Below are 19,991 nucleotides of genomic sequence, written 5' to 3' on the forward strand. Positions count from 1 at the left end.
TCATTTTGCCTCCTATACATCATGAAGGTCAAACCCTAGTGAGTTTTTGCTGTAGGAAAAGCTTGGGTAGTCCTTTAAATTAAGTGACATTTCTCCACCTCTTTGTCCATTATGCAGGGCAAGCTCAGCCCTTCATGATGAATAGTGTGGATGTGTTTTGGATATGATTAGTTTTTGACTGCTTAATCATTGGGCCACTAGATTGGACTTGCCCCGTTTCAAATATTACCAGCTCTTCTCTATATTGTTATTTTTAACACTGTCTATATAAAATGTGTCATTCTTGTGATACAGAAATCAGTGAAGTATTAGCACTTGTGCATCAATTTAAGGGATCTGTATCTCCCAAAAATAAAGAATAAGTCCAGAGGTAGTCATAAATTCACTGCTGTTCAGCTTGGTTTATAGCATACGGATTATGCCGTAAATCTGTTTGAACAGAAATAAATTTATGGGTGAGTAGAACAGTTTCAGGAACATATATATTATTTTATGACTCTGCTGTCTTAATTACAGATGAGATAAAGTTTATATTAAACTTTCAACCCTTCTAAGTTCTGAACAAAATGAAATATTGGGAATGAATCTGCACAATTTAGTAGTGTTTTTCATATCCATTGATATAAAACATAGGGAATAAGATGCTTGGTTATTAAGTAAAATGTTTACATTTAATTGTCACATAGCAAAAAAAAAAAAAAACTTATATAATTATCAAAAATAACATTTTACACAAAATTGTACTTTTAAGTTGGAGGGAAAAATACTTTGTGAAAATGAAAGATGTGTCTTGAAAAGTCAAAGTCTCTTAGATTAAACACCATCTCCACTGTAATGTGTGATCAAACAACAACTAAACCTCTTGTCCATGTCTGCTTGCTGGTATACGTTGAGCCTTGGCCCTGAGCCACATGATTCACTGGATATTCGTGTTAATGAGCAGTCGTATCTAATAAAGCAGCTGGTGAGTGTGTGTCGCCTACCTATACGGCTTTGTTTCATGGCTAATAAATTACAGGTTGTGATAAAACAAACTGAATTATTTATTTCGGGAACTTGGGCTGCTTTTGCCTGTAAGAGCTAATTATTTATCTACGGTCAAAGAATAACAGTTTACATTTGTTTGTAGAATCTAAATGTGTAACTATAAATGTATTAATGAAGGTCTCATGGTATTGGAGATGAGTGTCTTTTCATTGCTAACATCATCCTACTGCAGTGTCTTTTGGGTTTGTCCAATTTGAAAAATATGCTGCTAAACTCGGTAAACTCTTTGAGCCACAAACATATAAATTACATTTTATGGTCCTAAAACCAACTGAATAGGCTGCCCTTTTGATTTATATTGATTATAACAATTTATGTTAAGAAAAATACAGAATTTAGACAAATTTTGATGATTTACATATTGAAGAATTAAATGTAATCTATAAAGTTATGATTATGGTTACATAAAAACTTTAATCCTTACCCAGAATGCAAGCAAGGGTCTGATGAATGGATAACAAGACATATTACTTCACTTAAGTCAATGCCCCCCTCTGGCTCAGGAGTATTCTCATTTTCATGGTAGTACAAGAAACTATCTTCAATTGTACACCACCATTTCTTCATGTCTATATTTGGAAAAACAAGTGTGTAATTATATTAGAAACGTTAAACATAAAAATCTGATATTTAGCATTTTGAAATATTATTCCCTAATGCCCTAATTTTTTTTTAGGAAATGTACTGAAAATGCTTTATAAAATTTACCAACAGCATGAGATACAGGAAAAATTTTATGAAGATTAATCACCATCTAAAACAGTTGTAACATAACAGTTTAGATCAAGTATTAATTTTCTAATTACATTAAAATAGATTTTGTAATGATAAATACATGTAATTAAACAATAAAATATAACTGAATAGATAATGCTTACAACATTGCACACTAACGCCCTGCCATATTCCGTTAGCTCACCTTCAGTACTTACACTAGTGTGGCTGGTACATCCCTAACATTGGCACTTTTACCTTTTACCTATTGTGTAATACACTCTAACTCCCTCTAGATTGTAAGCTCCTTTGACCAGGGCCCTCCTAACCTGTTGTTTCTGTAAGTCAAATTGTTATGTTACATACTACTTATGTCCTGTCTACTCATTGTACAGCGCTACGTAATTTGATGGCGCTATATCAAACAACATATAATAATAATAACGTGAGTATTGCCATATAGGAATCTGATGAACAGAGCCATATCTAGGGCTTTTGGCAACAAGGGTAGTAAGAGGTCCAATTATATTTGCTTCTGGAGCCTATTCAAGTCGACGGAGGTTGCCATTGGACGAAGATTGACAAGAGGGCTTTCTGAGATCATCAGATATACTATTATCACCAAACATAAGAATTCTAAAGGTTAGAAGGCCATCTCCATAGACATTGGCATTGGCAATTTGCACTATTACTAAGAAGTTGCTGCACATGGAACTGTCAAGAATCACGTGGTGAAAATTGAAAATTGATCAGAGAAATTCTCAAAGGTTGGTGGAAGCTGTGAAAAAAAACACCACGTGAGACATCACAACATCAACACAGCTTAAGGCTGACCTGGAGAAAATTGGAGTCATGGCTTCAACCTGTACCATATGCCACTAGAAAGGCTTTATGAGCAAAGGCCAAAGAAACCCCAACTACTAAAAGCAAAACATAAAAAGATACAAGTGCCAAAACATACTCAGTGAAACTACTACCATTCTGGCAGACGAAACCAAAGTATAGCTCTTTGGCAATGCAGACCTGCCATATATATATATATGTTAGTGATGAAATAAACCTTATAAGGAAAAGAATGTCCAACCTACAGTTAAATATGGTGGAGGACCCCTAATGTTGTGGGGTGTTATGCTGTCTCTGGTACTGTAGAGCTTGAACGTATTAATGAAATCATGAAATCAGAGTATTGCGAGGGCATTTTACAGTTAAGTGTGCTATCCAGTGTCAGCAATTAGGCATGGGTCAAAGAGCATGGGTCCTCTAACAGGACAATGATCCAAAGCATACATCAAGAGGCACAAAATAATTGTTGAAAAGGAAAAACTGGCTATTTTAGACTGGCCATCAATGAAACCTGATCTGAATTTGATTGAAAACCTTTGAAAAGAGCTGAAATCTGCAACTGGGAAAAGGAATCCTACAAACATTTAATAACACAAAACAAATTCCAATTGAAGAGTGGGGGAAATTGCCAGCAGGCAAGTTCAAGAAGCTGATAGATGGCCTCAAGAAATGTTTAGAGGATGTAATTGTTGCCAAGGGCTGTGCATCCCAATATTATGGAAGGGTGTCGTTTAATGCTGTCCTTGTATTTTATTATTCTTCTGTGAAATCACTACATGTCAGTTGAAAAGGCTTCGCTTTTTCACTGAAAATTCCATATATTTCTAATGTATATTCTGTAAGTTATTTTCTGTATAATATATTCTGATAATACAAAGTGAGTACATTTCCAATTATTTCTGAAAATATTATGCATGCTGTACAAAATATTCAAGGGTATCAATAATGTTGACCATGTTAACAAAATTCATTGTTGTAACATCGTAATGCTGTTTTAAAAGTTATGAAAGTTATCTCTAAAATAGTTGAAGGATCCAGTGAGAAACAGGCAAAAGCTTTCACCAATTTTCTCAAAATAAATAGTTTCCACCTCACAGAATAAGCTGTGTTTCCACTTAGTGGTTTGGCGACCAGTTTATATCACAAAGCAGGCAACTGACTTTGCCCCAGGCTCAAATTCTCCATTCTAGTCATTATATGTAATAAACAGTAAATTAACTTATTGAACTGTTCAACATTTTCCAATACAACTTTGCCAATTAACATTTTACAAAACGTAACAGCTCCAGTGCCTATACTGAGCCGTTTTACATGGAAATATAATTGATTTGTGTTTTCATGCCGAAGGATTCCTGTTTCTGTTATCTATTTCTTTTTCAGAAGCATCATTTTCAAGTATATTTTTACACATGTTCAACTGTAGTCATGATTATTTATCTTTTTTCTTCAAGCTGATGCAATGGTTTAGGGCTACTATTGACTTTTTCTTAATCCCAGATATCATATTTGTTCATTCATGGCTTTGCTGTCTGCTTGGCCAAACTGATCTTGGCTAAATCTTTATCAGTTGATTCTGTATGTACCTCTCGTCCCATTGTACAGCATTGTGATGGCTCTGCGTGAAACAATAAATAATAATAGCAAAATGCTGTATAAGACCACTGTGTTTTAACCCTTTAAATACAATTCTGCAAAAGATAAGCTAAAAGAACAATTACTTTAAGCAATGTGGATTTAAAAAAAAAAAACATTGCAGAGCTCACTATACATTGTGATTGTGTCTTAATATTTTAGACTATATCATAACATGTTTTATTGTGTCTTATGTTAAGTTGAGTAGCACAATTATGATTATTGTACAGTCACATTATTTTACCTCCTAGACTTAAATTCAAAATGGGCTTCTTTATTTGTTACAGCTTGTTAAACAGCTACACTAATTACAATTCATTCCACATATCACAGCCTCCCATAGAGCAAACCAGTTGCCGTTATATGAACCAGATACTGGTAAGATGAAAATTATAAAAAAACGTCTAGATAACTTGAGGAGTTTAGCAATTTTGAATTAGATATGTACTTTACATTTTAAGTTGTAGACAATGATTACCTTAAAATGCTTTGGGCTAGGATATTGAAAGTATGGTATGCTTGTGATTGATACCTAATGTGCAAATCATGGTAATATTCACATTATTTCTTTTTTTTTTACCGTTGTACAGATTAATCAAAAGAGAGAATCTGAAAAAATGAGACGTGTAAAAAATGGCTACATTACATATTTAAATAATTTATGTAAGTGCACAACCAGCTATGGTTTGATAAGAATACAAAATACTAAATTCTGTTTTAAAATGTACTAAAACTGTTTTAAAATGTATTCAGTGAGATATTAGGGTTCTCATCATATAAATTGTTATTAACTAACTTATATGGGTCTTTTTTATTAAAGATTCATTCTAATGATTCCACTATTAGCCAAAATATTATTATTATTATCTTTTATTTATATAGCGCCAACAGTTTACGCAGCGCTTAATACAATACATATATTCAAGGGGTATGACAAGACAAGAATTGGCAGACTAAGACAAACCGATAGATTAGGTGGAGAGAGCCCTGCTCGCAAGCTTACAATCTTGAGGGAATGGGGTGACAAACATAAGGCACAGAGAAAGGGTGAGAGGTAGCGTGGTGGTTGTAGCAGTGACAAGGAAGTTCTAGCAGCTAAGATGGTGTGGCTTCTATAAAGAATTGGGTTTTGAGAAGTTTCTTGAATGTTGGGAGGGAGGGTCTGGAAGGCTAGTGGCTAAAAATATAAAAAGTTTAAAGAAAACAAACACTAGACACTAGACATTTAGGGGGCAGAAAAGGTACTGACATTCCCATGACTTAAGAAATGAAAGGATTGTTTGTTATAAGCCAGTCATTTTTTTTCATGATGGACAAATTGTTCCTGAGCTTCAGCATGATAGCGCGCATAAAAATGGCCCTTACAAAATATTACTGCAGTTTTTCTGAAGTAATGCTGCAGATTTTTGGACATGAAAAAACTGCAATACTGCACTTTTACTGCACTTTTTTTTTTAGATTGCAAACCTACAGTTGTACTTCAATGTAGAGGACTGCACTGGGAGGCGGGTCCCGCGGGACCCGCCAAAAAACTTGCGGGCGCGGGCGGTCTTGCTGGGGCTGCGGGCGGGAGCGGGCGGTCAGGCACTGTACCTGCGGGTCCCGGTAATCCCGCGCAGTCCCGCAAGGCTGCCTTTTTGCTGCTCCCTTACAGCGTCTCCTAGCTTGCTCCGCCCAGGAACAAAACGGAGTCACGTGATGTGACGTCACTTCCTGTGACTCCGCCTTGTTCCTGGGCGGAGCAAGAGAAGAGACGCCGTGAGGGAACAACTCGAGGGCAGCCGCGCGGGACTGCGCGGGAAATCAGGTAAGGAGGCGGGCATGATTGGCCACAAATGTGGCGGGAGCGGGCGGGATTGGCCACAAAAGTGACGGGAGCGGAACACCCACATTGCGGGAGCGGGCGGGAGCGGGATTAAAAACCGCGGGAGTGGGCGGGAGCGGGATTAAAAAATAGTCCCGCGCAGGGCTCTACTTCAATGTACTGCAGCTTTATTGCATTTGTACTTCCGTACAAAAAAAACTGCAGTAAAACTGCAGTACAGTGAAGTACAAATGCAGTAAAACTGCAGTAAATGTGCAGTAATACTGCAGTAAAAGTGCAGTATTGCAGTTTTTTTATGTCCAAAAAACTGCAGTATTACTTCAGAAAAACTGCAGTAATTTTTTCGTAAGGGGGCGAACAAAGACAGCTTCCAAATCCCCTTTAGATCCAAGGAAAGACCAGTTTTTCTATTGCTCCAAGCTTCAGGTTAGATACACTCCAGAACCCAAAACATTTTGGGACTGCAATCAACCGAGAAGTAGAAGGGCATATATTAAGATGAACAGAAAAAAAGCAAATACCTTCGTTGAGCTTCTTGTTGCTTGAGGGCACTTTAGAGGAAGCTTTATATAAGAAGCCACAATAATACAAACGCTGGGTGGTTTCTCTGTCTGGCTGATAATCCAAAACTTTATAATCTGTTTACAAGAGTGTAAAAAAGGTGCTAAAATGCAAATACAATTGAAAATTTATATAGTCTGTGTATTCATAAATGAGACATATTTATAGTGTTTACTGAGTATTCCATTCCAAATAGTTCTCATAAAATTCAGTATGTATAGATTTTAATAAACTAATAAATTAATAATAAAAAAACACCTTACCCATAAAGAGTATTTTTGCACAGCTAGGCTAGTGCCAGCCAAATTAAGCACTGCCCAATAAGTTATTTATTTAAAAAAAAAAATAAAGTTAGGTTTTCTATAATTTTTGTGGGGTAGGAAACCTTAGATATGCATTGTGAAAGTAAACAGATGTTATGTTTTGATGAAGACTTTATACTTGTTTCAGTATATATTCAAATGCAGTTTACCTGAATACCTATTATGATTCAAGAACTCCATCTGCAAACGTTGTCCGGCCTGCTTTGCTAAAAGATACGGGGTACTGTGAATTGCATCCCCCGTATTATACATGACGTCTGCTCCACTAAATACCAGCTCCATTGTTTGAAAAACATCAGATTGCATTACTGAAGCACATAAGGCCTGGGAAAAATATAGCGTTAATATATTACACCATTATAGTAAAACAAACAAATGTAGGCGCTATATTCAGATATATTCAGATATAAATGAAACCAGTGTAACTCAAAACTATTTGCCCAAAGTTACACTAAAACAGGATACCAAAACGTAAAGTCAAATGTGAGGCTCTTGCTTTGTATAACATTCAGTAACCAATACAGAATTTAATTTAAATTTACTATAAATAGCACATGGAATAATGTGCTAAATCACCACAATAAAAAAAGGAAATATTCACTTGGTATGAGATTGTTTTCATACCCTAATGCCCACATGTAGCATATGTTTTTTTGTAGACACAAATCCATGGCACAAAAGCGCATTCGTACGAAAATGAATGCGCAAGTCTGGTTAGCATTAGGGCGTGTTAGTATTTGTTGTTGGATAGCGTGTGTGTTTGTGTCTATAAATGTATAGTTTTTAAGTATACTGTGTATTGTACTGTGTTTGCATTTGTAAGCATTTGATTTTTTAATACATATGTTAGCATTCGTGTGGATGGTGTTAGAGTGTATGGCTGTATGTTAGTGTATGGTGTAAGCATGACTGCAAGATACGGGCGGCCACACATTTCTTTTTAAGCTTGTATATTACAGGTTATACTAGGAATCTTATTGTTCTGTAATGAGAATTAAAGCACTCTTAGCTTAAGTGATTCCTAGCACTGATATTTTTACTTAAGTGTTTTGCATTGGATACATAAAAAATTATCACTTTTTGGCTTATTGGTCATGAATTACAATCTGCCTTCTTCACGAAAAAACAAATCTGTCAAGTTCTATTTATCTATGCTTTCAAAATGAAACCCACCTTGTGACTGGATGTTCAATCCTATGCCAATTAGTTGCATGCTCATTGGCAGCATTTCTCTTGTGGGTTACCGTCAAACTAATCAGTTATTTGTGGCTATCCTTTCCTTAAGACAAATTAAGTTTGCAGACCATAGATTCCTGCAATTTTTATTGTCTGTACTGATTAATATGTTTACGGTTTCTCTTAGTGAACAGTTTTATTATGAGAGAGTGGATCTACTGTACTTGAATGGATTTGATATTAAAAAAAAAATGCTGCATATCAACATGTTATCATGAACTGTGTGCCTTTTCAAATAACCATAATCTGTCACAAAAACTATATTTCATGTAATACCTACCTCATTTAATTGCCTTTGAGATAGTTTAGGATTATACGTTTGTTTAAATCGACCCTCCTTGTACTTCTGTGTAATATATAATCTTCTGTGGTTAATATTTGAAGCTCCGTGAGGCTTTGTGTTGCTCCCAGACAATAGATTTGCTTCCCAGTAACTGTTGACCTTTTCGTTTCCCACTACAATGAAAAGCTAGCAAAACATAAAAAGTCAGATCATTTGTCAATTGCGTCTTTATTACCTAGTCTGAAGGAAATTAAATAACAAATTGTGTATGGTAAATGTTACCAAATGTATACAGAGTTTGACTGCAAATAAGACCCAAATATTTCAAACCTTAACGCATTACCCTATTACCGTATTTGCTCGATTATAAGACAAGGTTTTTTTCAGAGCAAATGCTCAGAAAAATACCCCTCGTCTTCTAATCGGGGTCATCATCTAATCAGACCTCAAATAGAGGTCTGATTAGGAGACTAAGATCCAGATCCCCCGCACCGCTGCAGGGGACCTGGATCCTCCTGTCTCACCCCCGCGCCCCCCTCCCATCAAACACACACTTACCGGTGCTTCCTGCTGTGTTGCCGGGGCAGCGGGTTGACGTCTACGCGATCCGCGTAGACAACGTCCGCTGCAGCCGGAAGGAGGTGTGGCTAGCAGCGGGGATTGTCTGCGTCCGTCGCGTAGACCTTCCCCGACTGTCAGAGATCAGAGTTCCCCGCACCGGTGCGGGGAACTCTGATCTCTGACAGCCGGGGAAAGTATACGCAACGGACGCATACAAACCCCCGCTGCCAACTCCACCTCCTTCCGGCTGCAGCAGAAGGCGACGTCAACCCGCTGCCCCGGCTGGAAGCACCGGTAAGAGAGGGCTGAGAGGGGAGAGAGGGGGAAGGGGGGTGAGAGAGAGGGAAGGGGGGGTGAGAGAGAGGGAAGGGGGGGAGAGAGGGGGGAGAGAGGGGGGGAGAGAGAGAGAGTGTGTGTGTGTGTGTGTGTGTTAAATGGGGGCATAGGGCATTTCTGGAGTGGCGTTAAGGGGGCATTTAATAGAGCACTCTGCCTCCTGAAATGCCTTATACCTCCCTATATGCTACTCTGCCCCATAATATGCCTTTTAACCCCCTAAATGCCAGAGTGGCATATAGGGGTATAAGGCATTTCTGGAGGCAGAGTGCTCTATACAATGCCTTTTAACTCCCTTAATGCCACTCTGCCTCCTGAAATGCCTTATACCTCCCTATATGCCACTCTGCCCAATAATATGCATTTTAACCCCCTAAATGCCAGAATGGGATATAGGGGAATAAGACATTTCTGGAGGCAGAGTGGCACATAGGGGGTCAAAAGGCATACCATGGGGCACAGTGGCATATAGAGAGTTAAAAGGCATATCATGGGCCACAGTGCCACTTATATTCAGGATTTTTCTTTTTTTCCTAAGTTAATAATCAGATTTTGGGGGGTCGTCTTATAATCGAGCAAATACGGTATTTCATAAAGAAATGGGTAAGCATAATATTGTAATCTTGTAGCGCTACAGGAAATATTTATTTCTTTATAACATAACCTCTTATTTCCTCCATAGCTACTAAAGTAGCAAAGTATTAAGTAGTGTTAATAAGCAAAGTCTGAGAGAAGACTTTTGGAAGTCTGACAGAGAACATGGTCTAAGACTAAAACAAAGCATCTTAGTTAAAGTTCTAAGACTTTGTAGTTGACCTGTCTTAGCATACTGATCTTTTACAACTGTAAATAACCAAAAATTATTATTATCCACCATAGGTATGTATGCATTGTACTAATCAAATTAAGAAAATGTGTAGTACCTCAACCAGCTCATTGCTCCAGATGGTGTAATCTAGTTTCAAGCTGTGCACCTTTGAAACTTTACTTCCCAGCATACGATGTTGACCTTTAATAGATAAATAATTACAGCTGTTAAGGTATATTTACAACTGGTTGTATTATTTCAGCAAAGCCAGACAGGGGGCAGTATAATACTTCATACAAAAACAGATGTTATGAACAGATTTTCTTGGGTGGAATTGTCCTGTGAAGGGGTACTGCTTAAAATCTCTATCCCAAGAATACTCAAATACTTCTCTCCCATATCCTACATGCGATGATTCATATTTATTATTTGTGTTGCTCCATTGTTATTTTTTCCCTAATTCACATTACAAACAGCAAAAATGTCTTGGGGAAAAACAATTGCTGCACTTCTCTAATTGTATGTTTGTTTTATTAAAACGGGACAGGACTGGCCTACTGGGATGTTGCCAAATTTCTTAATAGGCCAACTGACCTGTGTCAGGTTTGGAAGCCGGACAACACCAGGAAGCCGGGGATCAAGTAATAGTATGTGACAATGCACACCTAGAGAAAGAGCATTGTGAAAGTGACATGAAAATTCAGTGTGTGATGTGTATGTTTGTGTCATTCCACAGGCTGAAAGTGTAATGTGTGATTGAGTGGTTGCTGGTGTGTTTGTGTCAGCATGGTTGAGACTTGTGAGTGTGTTTGTGTAAGTGTGGCAAAACATAGTCAGTGTGCATCTTATACAGAGATTGTTAGCTATGATAAAGGTGGTAGCAGAATGGTGGTGTATTCTCAAATATCAAATATATTCCATACAATAGAGGTACCATGACATTTGGGTTTCGTGTTCAATTATTTTCAGGCCTAATTTTGCTTCCTAGTTCCACTCTACTCATAGGTCAGGCCTGGACAACGTGCAACCCCACAATATTAACCATTATAAAATATACAAGGAATATGTAGAAGTTGGCTCCCTAGTCAGGTTCCTATTCTGCTTTGTAAATCAGAATCAGGCTTTAATGGTCTTTTGTTCAGTAAAATTGCATTGTTTCAAAAGATTAAGCGTTTCAAAAGTAGAAACTGTATTCATTTCAAGCAAGGCATACTGACAGTTTGCATATCCATTCTGCATTTGGGATGACCTAAATAGCATATATTACACACTAGTATAGCATCTACTTCTTTGTGCTAATCTCTTATATTCAGCAGTCCATGCTGTTTATATTCCAAGAGCTTTATAATTTTATGAAGCTAGTTTGGCAAGGACTAACCATGGCAGTATTCTGGGAAGTAAACCAAGTTAAACGTTGCCACAGTATATTTCATTTGCAAGGGAATTTCAATCAAGTGAAACAGTGTCTAGAGAATTCTTATTTCAATTGGAAAGTTTACTACATTCATTAAAGTCTTGCGCATCAATTTATAAAAAAGTATTCTTACTGAATTGGGATCACAAAATATTGCTGTAAAATTAGTATGAGGAAAAATGATCATGAATACTTTTTACACAATTAAGGATATATTCACAATCAGTATAGTGAGAAGTTCCATCACTGCCTACATATTGTCTGATCACTTCCCCTTAAGCGATGTCCAGTTTGGTCAAACTTCACTATAGTTGGGTGAAATAACTGGTTTATGCTTCTAAGTTTCAACCAACATGTATGTGACCAGCTCCTTGACATATACTGTACATCACATAAACACTTCTAATGTAGCATGGGTTGCGACGACACATTCAGTTCGAAGTCAATGGGTAGAATTTGATCATTTCCACGTTTGTCAATATTTCCATGAGCGTTATCGTGGAGGCAGTTCCAAAAGCTGCTTTTCAAGGTAACTTCTGCAGAAGCATTTTTTGAATACTTTGTCCACCTGAATGTGGACACAGAACAAGTGGCTGTTGGGTCATTAAGATTGTCCCTGGTTGTCACTCGCTGAAATATTTACAATAAGGCTTGATAGGCTGTAAGAGCCCATGTAAATTTTTGGTCTTAATCTGACCTGCTGTCCTGTTATTTTCTGCACATAATCCACCAACAAGGGTTTTTTTGCATAGGTTTTAACTCTAGCGTTGGTTTAAGCTTTATGATTGTTGAATAAAGGAAGGAATATTCATGATGCGATAACAGTAGAAGATTTTCTACATTAGGTAACTGGAAACAATCATGGTTTCAACATCCAATGGCTACAAACTCAGACCACATTATTTGCCTGTCCGATTTGTTGTGAATTTTTAAGGTGTGTAAGATTAATGTGTGTGAAAACGGGGAAACAAGCACTTACGTTGCTACCAATCAGATGAAGAGTCAGAATGGATGTTTCAAAAAAAAAAATAGTATTAAATATGTCTTTGGGATCTATTCACTAATGAGGGTGTTTGTGATGCAGATGAACATTTTAACTCACTCAGATCACTATTTATTGTGAAGTGTATACAACACCAGCTCAGTCTTTCTTGCAAAATGTTCAAATCTTCTGCCAATTACCTCTTAAGTGAAAAGACCTACTTCTCTACCATCCTGTGAATCTCCATGCTCTGGAAGATGAATAAGTTGTCCACCATTACATATTCAGTGTTGCATTTCATCTTATTTTATGTTGCAGATAAGCCATAAGCTAAAAGTCATAATACCCCAGAGTCTCAGAAATGTGACCTTTCTTTGTTCCACAGAGAGAAAAAGTTCACATATTCCCACCTGGTTCCAATTGCATTATGGTTTGCAAACATGACCTTTATGTCTTATATTGTGGCATCCTAAACTTTTGTGATTATTAAAAGCTTATAACCTTGATGACAACAGGTCTTTATTTCTCATTTGCATGGAGTTTGGAATATAAACTGGCTCAGTTATATGTGCAGTTATGTTATTTAGAATCATCGAGGTGCACAGAAAAGGTTCTGCTTCAATAAAGTTTAACTTGTGCAGGGAATTGTTAAAAGCAAAAGGGACATAGATATAGATTGATACACTAGAAAGATAGATCTGCTGGCAGTTATTTCAAATATATAATTGATAGATAAATGGATAGAATAGCCTTATGGATGCATAAGAAATCCAGCCTTAGAAGACTGCCTTAGTATGTCTATAAGGTTTCCGTGACATTGGCCTTCATTGGGAACCATTGGGTTCTTTTCGAACCCAGTCGTAAGTTGAAAGCGTAAGCACAGTCTCGGTGCCTGAGCATGTACCTGCACAAGTATATACACATACTATGTATATATTCCAACTTTTTTAATATTGCTGGAAGGTCAGTGTGCTCATGAAATACAGAGTTTTCATGCCTTAGTGTGGATTCAGACAGAATCATTTGCCCGTACAGCCTGTATAGCCTTGTTGTAGGTACTGTCTTGCCCAGCGCTCCTACCTGAGCCATGCTTGAACACCTTAGTCATTCTCTGCTAAGGCAAGTGTTTAATAAAAAAAAAAAGAACATTATGCAAAAGTGCCATAAAATGATAATTAAAGCATTTATGGATGTGCAACTAACTAACATCCTCAATTTCCTTTTTTTAGTTCTTTCTAAATACCTCTAGTAAAACAAAGGAGGCAAAAGTGAGCTAAGGTTTCGTATTTTGATTTTAAAATATTTTATTGCAACGTATTTTTTCGTTTATAATTACGTGTAACTCCTCAAAGCTTGATTGATAGACAGAATGATAAAATAGTTTATTTGTAATAATTATTAAAATAACTAATAGTTTTTTAAGCATGTATGTATATGGTAAAAATATATGTATATTTATGAAAATGCTTAATAATTCACTGCATTAAAATGAGCTTCATGCTGTCTTCAGCGCTGCGTGATCTCAGAGGAAATGTAAACCGTTGATTCTGCTTAGGATTTGTCCTCTGGGGTTGTTATTATTTTGCAAAGAAAGGACTGTATTGTCTTTCAAAAAAAATCAGCTTCTTTGTTGCGGTTGTAGAGTATTTTCCTGACAGGCAGTTTTACACAGACACTGGGGTCTATTAATGTGCGAGTAACTACATTTCTGTTAAATTGTCAGATATAATGTAAATTATGGCTTTATAGAACGACACACTGATTTATAACTAGTAAATGTATAGCATCCTTAAATCAAGCTAGGTTATGTTAATCAAATAACAATGTCGCTGCTTTGTCCGATTAACACGTAATGTTAGTTAAGCAGTAAAACTGATTATTTAAGGTTTAAATTCATTGATAACCTTATAGCCTTAATGACGAGAACTAAAAACAAAAACTGTACATTCTTCCTAAAAGATCTTCTCATACGTTTTATGATTAATGCTTCAATACTCTCATACCTTTCTTTATTATTTTCTTCTACGGATAAGAGAATTATGGTTATTCACCTTTATATCTAATGAAGCCACTAACTAGAGGACTCACATCTCACATCTTTGGTCATCATGTGCTATTTTGTAGAAAATGTGCAAATATATATCCTTATTATTTTAAATGTGCCTGATTACAAATCGCACTTATCTCCCACTGTTTTATTCATGGCCCCATTATAATCCATTATATCATCCTTTTATTCAAAGTGTGAATTTTCTAGCATTAAGCATCGCATTATTTTTGTCTAAATTTGTGAGCTATTCATAGTTCATTATACTGTGCTTTCATTGAATATGATAGTTTAATTCAATTAATGAAAGGACTTGGATTCATCTAAGCAGCATTCAAATCTAAGAAACCATATTTTTTTTTATATTTATGATTAATTGTGCGTTCATTTTGCTGACCTTCTTCGCCTCCACCAGCCTATTTGACATTAGTATTCAATATCGCGATAAATCAAATAAAATTGCTGTTACATTGTATGCTTTCTGAATGACAAAATCACTAAGGAAAATACTGCTTGTTTGGGAATTTTAAAAAAAAAATAAAGAAGGGGCCACTGATGTCCTGATAAAGGACTCTACAGCTTATTCTGTTAACGTTGAAGCATTCAAAAACTTTTTTAAACAATTGGTAATTCAAGCTGAAAATTATATTTTTTCAGCTTGACAGTCATCTACACCGACCGAATTTTGGTATGGCTTAACATTGTAAAAACTAGGGAACTGTTTCCGCTAGGTATTGTGTATATGTAAAATCAGCGTAAAATAGTTATGTCTTATAATACGTTTGCTCAAGGACATCTGAGGCTTAAATGAAAAGGTACCAGCAAAAACAGAAGGTTTGGAAATCATAAACAAATCCAAAACAAATATATTTATAATTTTAAATTAAACCATTATCACACACTTCATTACTCTTTTTCTCCTCTTGTAGCCTTCCTGCATCACAACAAACAGTCTGCTTACTACCATCTCAAGCCAAGTACTAACCCACCGCTCACCCCTCTGCTCCTTTTATTTATATATCCTCTTTTGCTGAAACCCATTAGCCCTATTTACTGCTATAAGAGAGCTACTCCGCCATCTTTTCATCCCTCCTTTTGTTTCAATAACCCCTACTATTCCATTAGATTGTAAGCTCCCAAGCAGCTCCCTCAAAAGCCCGCTGTCCCCGACTAGAACTTTGTAAGGACTAGACTTGGGCACCAGGGGGCTCTTCGTGTTCGTCTTCGTGCTCGTCTTCGGCAAAAAAAAAAACTTCGTATTCCGCGAATATTCGCCTGGTCCTGTCTTCTCTTCGGGCGAATATTCGCGGACATTCTTCGTGTTCGGGTTTTCTTCGTTTTCCCCGGTTAAGGGGTTAAAACGGGGTTAAAGCCGCTCTGGCGCCAGGAGTTTAAATGTCCGTATGAGCAACTCTATTGGTCGTCAGCAGGGGGCTCGTCTGCCATTGGTTGATGGCAGACGAGCCCCCTGCTGGCGACCAATAGGGTCGCTCGTACAGACTGTTATACTCCTGGTGCCGTAATTGTTCGGCAGATCCCGCTGGTCTCCCTGTTCTATCATTTATTAACTGATCGAACAGGGAGACCAGCGGGATCTGCTGGGTAAGTTGCAGCATTGGGATTTTAAAAGTCTGCACGAGCGACTCTGTTGGTCGCTCGTGCAGACTTTTAAAACCCCAATGCTAGAACTTACCCGGCACATCCCACTGGTCTCCCTCCCTGTTCAATTAATTAAATGTCCGTACGAGCGAACAATAAAGTCGCCCGTACGGACATTTAACTATCTGAACAGGGAGGGAGATCAGTGGCATCGGGAGGGTAAATTGCAGCATTGGGGTTTTAACACCCCAATGCTGCAACTTGCCCTGCCGATGCCACTGGTCTTTAACTAATTGAACAGGGAGGGAGACCGATGCCACTGGTCTCCCTCCCTGTTCAATTAGTTAGTCCGTGTCGGGTTAAATGTCCGTACGAGCGACCAATAAAGTCGCTCGTACGGACATTTAACTCTGTACAGGGAGGGAGACCAGTGGCATCGGCAGGGTAAATTGCAGCATTGGGGTTTTAAAACCCCAATGCTGCAACTTGCCCTGCCGATGCCACTGGTCTTTAACTAATTGTACAGGGAGGGAGACCGATGCCACTGGTCTCCCTCCCTGTTCAATTAGTTAGTCCGTGTCGGGTTAAATGTCCGTACGAGCGACCAATAAAGTCGCTCGTACGGACATTTAACTCTGTACAGGGAGGGAGACCAGTGGCATCGGCAGGGTAAATTGCAGCATTGGGGTTTTAAAACCCCAATGCTGCAACTTGCCCTGCCGATGCCACTGGTCTTTAACTAATTGAACAGGGAGGGAGACCGATGCCACTGGTCTCCCTCCCTGTTCAATTAGTTAGTCCGTGTCGGGTTAAATGTCCGTACGAGCGACCAATAAAGTCGCTCGTACGGACATTTAACTCTGTACAGGGAGGGAGACCAGTGGCATCGGCAGGGTAAATTGCAGCATTGGGGGTTTAAAATCCCAATGCTGCAACTTGCCCTGCCGGTGCCACTGGTCTTTAACTAATTGAACAGGGAGGGAGACCGATGCCACTGGTCTCCCTCCCTGTTCAATTAGTTAGTCTGTGCCGGGTTAAATGTCCGTACGAGCGACCAATAAAGTCGCTCATACGGACATTTAACTAATTGAACAGGGAGGGAGACCAGTGGCATCGGCACTGCCGATGCCACTGGTCTCCCTCCCTGTTCAATTAGTTAGGGGTTAACTTTTTTAAAAGGGTTAAGGGGCCGTGCAAGTGAGCCTATTGGTCGCTTGCACGGCCCTTTAACCTATGGATTTCCGCTCCCGTTAACCCCTTCGATGCTGCGTTAGATAACGCAGCATCGAAGGGGTTAACGGGAGCGGAAATCCATAGGTTCACTGTCAGGGGCTACAAAGACCATGCGAGTGAGCCTATTGGTCACCTGCAGGGTCTTTCTCTGGCATCAACCAATTGGTTGATGCCAGAGGAGGTCCCTGTAGGCGACCAATAGGCTCATTCGCACTGCCCTGTAACCCGTGACGGCGAACCTGCGGATTTCCACTTCCGGGAACTGCCGCGATGCCGCGAAGCCGCGAAGACAAGGTAAGATGAAGGGGGGGAATGGTAGACGAAGACGAAGACAATCACGAAGATCTTCGTGGTGTGTGTCTTCGTCTTCGCCTACGTTTTACTGCCGCCGTCTTCTCTTCGGCGTGTCTTCGGAACGAACACGAAAACGCACTCTTCGTGTTCGTTTCCATGTTCGCCCGAAGACGAATGCACAAGTCTAGTAAGGACTATATGGCAAGCTCACAGACAGGGTTCTCATCTCCTCATGTGTCTTTAAGTATTAATGTATATTTGTTATGTGTGTGTTAACGGACCCATTTAAATTGTACAGTGCTGAGAAATGTATTGCCGCTTAATAAATAAAAGGTAGTCATAATTATTATTATTATTATAAAAAATTGGGCTATAAGTGGATTATATGGATGAATTCGCGTATTTTTGTTGGACAGCATATTCTGTTCATCTAGGATGATATTTTCAACTAGTATGATTCAAAACACATACCGTTTTGTGGTAGACAATAGAATAGCTCAGTCCTAATTACCCAGCTAGACACTCTGACTAATGAAAGTCTTAAGAGGAAAAAATTAAGCAGGACTTCATTAGCATTGCCATAAAGAATCAGCTCACTGTAGTGTTTGAGCAGAGAAATTCACTCAACATGTCATATGGCTGCCAACAATGGCAGCCTCTAGACCTGCAGATAAAGAAAGTTTAATGGTGCAAGGTGTTTGCCAATATATTAAATGACAGAAACATATTTGTTTTCCTGTGATACTTTTCCTTTAACTGTGGTCTTGGCATAGTCGATAAGATATAATCGTCTCATAAAATATTTACCATTACTGTTTACGTGAATTGGATTAATGATACATTAATTATGTCTTCTCATTAGAGCATAAGTACATTTTGTATTTTTTTTTGTGTGACTGTATGTAAATTATATTAACAAATAATCTTTTTTAAAAAAAAACAAAACATTGTTGGTGCACCAGTATGTTTTGTTCATTCTAGCTCGAGTTACGAACGGGTTGGGTGCTGATATGACTGTATGACTGCTCGAAATGTTCTTATCATACGATTTCATTCTTCCGGTAGAAGACGTTATTCATAACACTGTCACACCAAAGACGAGCAGTTAATCAAAAAAGATGAGCTGGGATACAGGGAAATATAAAAAAGGATGTGTAGTAGCAGTGGCATTATTCATTTACCTGCACAGTTTTTACAAATGACAACACCTAGGTTGATAGATGCCCAGTCAGGGTTTGGAGCCTCACAATCTGCGCAATGTGTGTTCGATTCATTGAACCAAATCTTCTCTGCTACTTCATAATCAGCTAGAGTTTCTGTTATACATTGTTGCACCGATTCAATCCATTCTTGCTTTTCTCCTTCAGATTCTGCTGTAAAGCTACAACATTTACATTTTTTTAGATTATTGGCCCACTTTTTATACATGTTTATGTAATCAAATGTTAAACGTTTTCCGGTTAGTTTTGCTTTATATTCAAAAATATATATTTTTAATATTTAAAAAAAAATGCATTAAAGACCACTGGATAGTTGAGATATATTAATTAATCAAACCGCTGTTCTGTTTAAATTAAATAATTGTAATGGATTATTCTCAATTTGAGAATTAATGGGAATTATTCTTTACTTACCAAAATTTTTTAAAGGGAGTAATGATTTCAAAACCATTCCGGTCTGCGTCCTTTATATTTATCATAGTCATTTTTATATCAGTAATGTAAATCCCAGAGGCCGCATCCTAAAAGAATTATAATAACACATATGTAAGGAATATTTTTTATCCATGAAAGCTAAAGCAAAATTAAAACAGGAGCAAAATATTATAATATATGTATTACACATATTTAATTGTCTCAAAGGTCAGAACTTGAAAAAAAACTTGAAATTCAATTACTACTTTTCAGGAGAATATGAAGCATGGGATTATACCATAGATATATATGTAAATGTGTATATTCAAAATAGTTCAAGGAAACACATGGAAAAGAGTTCAAGGAAATAAATATTATGGAAAGAGTCCAACAAAATAAATATTCAAGGAAAAGCCACTAAATATTGCATGTGCATATGTACGTAAATTACAAATAGCATTTCATAAGAGGACTGGGAATGAGAATTAGCAGGTTTGAAGTCCAACAGACAAGTACAAGGAAGGGCAAACCGACATATAAAATTGGCATTTGACATGCAAGTTATCTAGATTGACATGAGGGACAAAGGGGATGACAAGGATACTGGGTGGATATGTAC

General features: G+C 37.7%; 1 protein-coding gene across 1 annotated transcript in view; it reads right to left on the reverse strand.

Annotated features, from left to right (window-relative positions):
- The window catches only part of ARAP2 (ArfGAP with RhoGAP domain, ankyrin repeat and PH domain 2), a 103,045-nt gene that overhangs the window by 46,023 nt on the left and 37,031 nt on the right, over positions 1-19,991 (reverse strand). The window contains exons 9-15 of the mRNA XM_053458355.1: positions 19,373-19,479; positions 18,920-19,119; positions 10,285-10,370; positions 8,462-8,650; positions 7,095-7,269; positions 6,583-6,699; positions 1,472-1,616 (exon numbers count right to left, since the gene is read on the reverse strand). Of these exons, the coding sequence (XP_053314330.1) occupies positions 1,472-1,616; positions 6,583-6,699; positions 7,095-7,269; positions 8,462-8,650; positions 10,285-10,370; positions 18,920-19,119; positions 19,373-19,479 (1,019 nt within the window). The remainder of the gene's footprint in view (positions 1-1,471; positions 1,617-6,582; positions 6,700-7,094; positions 7,270-8,461; positions 8,651-10,284; positions 10,371-18,919; positions 19,120-19,372; positions 19,480-19,991) is intronic.

The sequence above is a fragment of the Spea bombifrons genome, chromosome 1 (assembly GCF_027358695.1).
Source record: "Spea bombifrons isolate aSpeBom1 chromosome 1, aSpeBom1.2.pri, whole genome shotgun sequence".
Lineage (NCBI taxonomy): Eukaryota > Metazoa > Chordata > Amphibia > Anura > Pelobatidae > Spea > Spea bombifrons.